The sequence below is a fragment of the Arachis stenosperma genome, chromosome 2 (assembly GCF_014773155.1).
Source record: "Arachis stenosperma cultivar V10309 chromosome 2, arast.V10309.gnm1.PFL2, whole genome shotgun sequence".
NCBI classification, from domain to species: Eukaryota; Viridiplantae; Streptophyta; class Magnoliopsida; order Fabales; family Fabaceae; genus Arachis; species Arachis stenosperma.
The window spans coordinates 120,259,424-120,265,367 of NC_080378.1; the positions used below are offsets into that span (position 1 = coordinate 120,259,424).

General features: G+C 34.2%; 1 protein-coding gene across 1 annotated transcript; it reads right to left on the reverse strand.

Moving 5' to 3' along the window:
* Nucleotides 1-287: 287 nt before the first annotated feature.
* LOC130960831 (IQ domain-containing protein IQM3) lies at nucleotides 288-4,348 on the reverse strand. The gene is made up of 9 exons (XM_057886313.1): nucleotides 4,079-4,348; nucleotides 3,836-3,944; nucleotides 3,390-3,455; nucleotides 3,096-3,184; nucleotides 2,506-2,593; nucleotides 2,089-2,235; nucleotides 1,903-1,995; nucleotides 1,430-1,531; nucleotides 288-1,060 (listed from the first exon to the last, which is right to left on the reverse strand). Exons 1-9 carry the CDS (start codon nucleotides 4,279-4,281, stop codon nucleotides 539-541), a joined length of 1,419 nt encoding a protein of 472 aa, XP_057742296.1. The 5' UTR covers nucleotides 4,282-4,348; the 3' UTR covers nucleotides 288-538.
* Nucleotides 4,349-5,944: the final 1,596 nt, after the last annotated feature.

Consider the following 5,944-nt stretch of genomic DNA (forward strand, 5'->3'; position numbering starts at 1 on the left):
TGGTACTAATAATAGCTTTTTGCCATTTTTGACATGCATGTACATATTATAACTATAAATGTTAGGTAGCACATTCTATGGTCCTACATAGCATGCATGTCTTTTACTTTTCAATCCTACTTTTTATCACTACTTTTTATTTTCTTTTTTTGTCATCCACTATCAATTTGCTTTTTGTTTTTAAAGGCTTTTAAAATAATGAATAGTCAAATCATGTTTCTTCTTGATATAACGTGTATAAACATTTTTTTTCCACACATAAAATCTATCACTATAAACATTCACAATGATAAAAAAAAAACTAATCAATTTCTCTGTAACTTGGATTTCATACTATAAGATAACATTAAAGTTCTCACAGGTTGAGATGACATAGGAACATAACTTTTTTTCTTAAACATTTACTTAGAAGCTACCATCTATATAAGCTTAGAGGAGAAAATCCTAAACCAAGACTATATCTATAATAACCACTATTATCCTAACAAGATAATTGAGTGGCTCAAACTCAACTAACAAAAGTATCATCAGTATAAAGTCATGGTGCTATATTGGGTATTGGAGATGCATTAGGGGACATAAGATCACCCACTAGCATGTAAGAAGAAGGTGAAGGTGGAAATTTTGGAGAAAGGTTAAGCATTTCCAATGCTTGTAACCTAAGCTCAACAGGGTAATCATTGACACAACCAATTCTAGGACCAGCACCAGTTGACCATTTACTTGAAAGTTGATGACCTAATTGGTAGGACTTTGAGGCCTTCTTGGAATTTATCCTTTGCAATATCGAAGTCTTTGGTACCTCGGCTCTTGGACTCTGAAGACCACCTGAGAGAGTTCTCATGTAGGTAGGTGTCGGTGTCGGTGCCGGTGCCGGTGCCGGTGCCGGTTCAGGTTGAGGGTCTTCCTGTTCCTTATCTGAGGATGGGGTGGTCTCCACCTCCTTGGAAATTTCGGGTTCAGAAGAAAACACGTTGCCATTGGTTGGAACTTCGGTTATTACTTCGCTTTCGATAGGCTTGTCCTCATACATATCACTATCTTCATTTGGCTTACGGATCTATTAACCAAAAAAAAAAATACAAGCCTCAATCAATAACTGTATTTGGTTCTACTTATGTAGAATCGGTTAGTTAAAACTGATTTGATGTTAAATTGATTTATGTTCGATAGTTCCTCAAAAGTGACTCTAACAGAATGTAAAATGTTTTGACTCTAGGAGAGAACAATGCAAAATCAATTTTCTGTGACATTAAACATCATTTTGCAAATATAAGGCCAAAAGTTTCAAGTTGAACAAAGAACAGATGAAGATCGAGACTAGAAAAGCATCTTTGGGCCTAAAGTTTTCTACAGACCAGATTTTGACAAAGGACCACCATAATGATTGGAGTATAGATGAAAGGAAATGTATCAATGCTAATGATACCTCAACTTCATCAAGATTGACCCCATTTTCTTTGAGATACGATAAGAAACTATTGAGGCTGTCATCTGTTGGCCGGTAGTGTCCACTATATGCAGATATGGACTGAAAAAGTCAAAGCCATTGAGAATCAGACATTTTTCAAGAACCCAACAACAACAACAACAACAACAACAACAACAACAATAATAATAATAATATCAATGTGATTCAATGCACATAAACCACATGTATTCTTCCAAAAAATGGACATTTTTCAATGCACACAAGAAATTGGAATAAGCAAAAGCGTACCAATGTGACTCGGTGGACATTAACCAAAATATTGTAATTAAAAGATAAATAAAAAGAAAAAAGAAAATGCTTCCCACTATCTCTTTAAGGCTATTCATGAAGGTAGGGCCATATTTTTAGAAGAGGTTAGCACAACCGATTTAATCATGCAACAAATTGAATCAACAAGACAACAAGTATACCTTTAGAACCCCATTCTCGACTTCCAATCTTCCGGCAGCTACGGTAGCTCCGCCAGCCAGAAAGGAAGAATGATGGAACAACCCTTTCTTTTTCTGAGGGTTACTACAATGTGTCAGTATGCTGGGTGGAATGAAATTCTGAAAACTTTGAAATCTTTTAACTGTTAATTGGTCTTGACTTATTACCTTGCCTGCATAAAGTTTCTTGGAGGTACTCATTACAAATATCCACTTGGCAACTTCGGTGTCTTCATATGTATGAAGAAAATCTCCAGTTTGTTTGTGGATAATTTGCCCATCGCAGACAATGTACTCATAGTGCTCTCTCTCTTGCTGATTTAGGAAAAATTTTAAGGATCAACAGGTCAGAAAATCAGGAACAAGCTACTACTTTTGAAATAATGCAATACACATCAACATCATCAAAGTCAACTACAATAATGAATACCCTTATGTTCCCTTTTATCTGTCTCAATGTCAGGATATAATTTGTATCCAAATATGTCGATCTAAGGATGGATGAAATTCAAGATGACAGATAAAAGGAATCAAAGGGGATATATAAAAAGGAAAGTATTGAGTTTAATTAGATGATGAACATACAGGTCCAAGATACTTAATGCATTGTTTTCGGAGCTTTGATCGAGGGCATTGCTCAAGATCAAGGTTTTTCCCATTTCCTAAATCCAACCTGCAGAATGAGGATAAAGATTTCAGCAATAAAACTAATTATACATCATTCTCATGTTAGCATAGTAATGCCTCAATGCCATTTATAACAAGCTACACCTTTTGTAACAAGAGATAGAAAACAGAACCAAATGTTCCAATTACATGTACCTTTATATTTAGCTGATCCAGCTTAGATTTTTCAAAATAATTTTGTGTAGTTTCAGGTAAACATTTATAGGCTAAAGTCATGAAAGAGTAATACAGAACCAACCCCAGCAATAGTCAAATGCAAAAGCACCATCAATATTGAGAAAGTAATCAACAAATCACCCATAATCAACAGCATTAGCATTTAATTTTTTTTTTTTAAATGCCATCTTCACACATTCCAAGTCAGAGTCACACACAAATCTACCCACTATGGTTTCAGCCAAATCTCTGAGGAAAAGTAAAGGGCTTTCCTTGAAGGGATAAAAATAAATTGGCAAAAAAAAAATGGTAAATAAATAAATAAGTCTCACCAATAGAAGAATGGCTGACCAGAATCCGTTTTACACCATTCTTCATAATAGTAATGCAAGTTGTGTCCATAACGATGGCGTGGATCAATCTACAGTTCAAATAATTAACACTAGTTAATTAATTAATTAGAATTAAGAAATATACTAATAAGAGCATGTTGGTCAAACAAACTTAAGTAACGCAGAATTATCAATTAATAAATAAATAAATAAATAACTACTACAACCACTACACCCTACTATAACAACAATAAAATAAAATAAAATAAATTGGGAGAGTATTGCATAACTCACAGCTTCAATCCAATGCTGAAAAGCCAACTTTTGAGCTTGGGCGTCTAAGGACAAACCTTTACCCACCTGTCAAAAGAAAACAAAGAAAAAAGGGTCCATTTTTCTTCAGAATCAAGCTCAAAACTTGGTCCTTCAATTCATTTTTCCAAAACCATAATCAATAATCAATAATCAATCATAAATATCCGTATAGCATGGTATATATACCGTACAACTCCAAGTATTCTTATACACACATCTCATCACTATTGAGTACTATTGATCATGTTAGTGTTACATTATAGTATTATACACATATATACATACATATACATAAAACATAATCACGTAACAGAAACAAAACACAGTATGTTAAATACGGCGAAAAATGAAACAAAACAAAAACTTAATCAGAGGCTTCATTTTTCAGACTCAGTTTCAGAGAGAGAAGAGTGTTGAATGAAAACCTTGGCAGCGTTGAGACGAACACGGCTCCAGCGAGAAGCAGCGCTTTCAGGCAAATTGAAGAACGAAATCGTGCTATGATTTAGCCGCACAAAATCTATCGCTTGCCACCTTCAAAAAATTCAAACAAAAAAATAATAATTAAAATAAAAATTTTGATTTTTTTTAAGAGGTTTGAGAATGAGTTGCATGAAGGAATGAAAATTGAGAATTGATAGATTGAGGTTGAGGAGGCAGCACCGCACCAGAGCTCTTCGGCGACGACGGCGGAATCGGCCAAGCGGCGGCGAGTACGGTAGCTGCGGTAAACCTTCTGAACTCTGAGAGCAGCGCGTGAAGGCGCGTGAGGATCGACATTGGGAGAGAGTTGCGAGTAATCGGAGGAGGACGTTAATCGAAAATCTCCGAAGGAGAATGGTTCAAAAGCAGAGAGCGTATCAACCTCCATTATTCTCTGAAATTATTATGACTCTGTTTCAGAGAAAGAGAGAGACTGTGATGTAGAAATGAAAATAAATGAATGAATGTGAAGAAGAAAAACATTCACGTGGCATTTATATATTATTTGTTGTTTGGGGTTACACATTGTTTTGTTTTGTTTTTTTTTTCGTTATTACTTAATTTTATCCATTTTCCTATTTTCTTTTTTTTTTCTTACAACGCGCTTTTTACCTTCTTACTATTATCTCTTCTTCCACCAGGCGCTTCTATCTTTCTTTAACTTTTTTTTTTTAAGAAAAAATAAATTTGTCAAAGGATAACAGATAACAGTAAATATATTAGTTTTACTAAAAAACAAAGATAACTATTTCTTTACGTTAAACTATAAATTAAAAAAAAAAACAATTAAACAAAATCTCAACAAGCATAAAAAAACAAAAAGCTATTGTTTTTAAATAGCATCACAAGATGTTATCAGTTTTTTTTTTACAGTATTTCTTAATTTTATATGTCAAAAATTAATTCATCGCAGATCTAAACTCTATTTAAGAGTTTTTATGTCGCTGGCCAATGAGTTACTATATTCATAAGATAGAATTCGAACCTCTAATTTTTACTTAAAGAATAAATAAACTTATCACTCAATCAACCTAAATTAATTATAACATATTACCGTTAGATTGTGTTAGAAACAAGAGACCAAACTAAAAAAAAAAAAGTATTTTGTGTATTATTTCGTGTGACAAAAGTATAATATACAAGAGGTATTTATAGGTGCTAAATAAATTAAAATAATAAAAACATAGAATCCTACAATTAATATACAGATATGCTATATAAATATAAACGATACTAATTGATCTAAATTGATTCTAATGATTCTCTAACATCCCCCCTCAAACTCAAGTGAGAGCTAAGGATACTAGCTTAAGTTTGGATAACGAAGTCCGGAAACGAGTCGGGTGATGACCTTTCGTGAAGATATCAGCAGTCTGATCTAGTGTTCCAACAGCAATGAGACGAACAACATCAATAAGGATACGTTGTTGAACAAAGTGACAATCAATTTCAATGTGCTTGGTGCATTCATGAAACACATCATTATGTGCAATATGAATAGCACTGCGGTTATCACAAAAAACATCAGTAGGAGACGACTGAGGATCACTAATGAATCTTTTGATTGCATTTCTTGCCAAGCTGCCAAACAACCTGCTTTATCTTTTCACAATAATTCATCTCTTGTTTGCTCTCCTTTTGATCTCATTTACTCTTATGTTTTGGGCCCCGCTCCCACTGCCTCTATAGGCGAAGCTCGATACTTTGTCGCTTTCATTAATGATTATTCCCGTTTTACTTGGGTTTATTTGATGACTAATCGCTATGAGTTACCTCAAATCTATATCAACTTTGCTACTATGATTAAAACTCAGTTTTCCAAGGTCATTAAGATTTTCCGACGTGATAATGCTATGGAATACCGTGATTCCAAACTCTTAACCTTTCTTGCAGAACAGGGTACTTTGTCTGAATTTTCTTGTCCTGGTACGTCTCAACAAAATGGTTGAGCTGAACACAAACACCGTCACATTCTTGACTCCGTCCGTGCAATGCTTCTTTCTTCTTCATGTCCTGAGCATACTTGGGGTGAAGCTATTCTTACTGCTGTT

Excerpts from the sequence above, each read along its gene's own strand:
- LOC130960831 (XM_057886313.1), bottom strand. The coding sequence starts at position 4,281 with ATGGAGGTTGATACGCTCTCTGCTTTTGAACCATTCTCCTTCGGAGAT. Across the intron at positions 3,945-4,078 it reads GTCGTCGCCGAAGAGCTCTG|GTGGCAAGCGATAGATTTTG; the intron begins GTGCGGTGCTGC and ends AATTTTTTGAAG. Across the intron at positions 2,594-3,095 it reads GGTCAGCCATTCTTCTATTG|GTTGGATTTAGGAAATGGGA; the intron begins GTGAGACTTATT and ends CTCATTCTGCAG.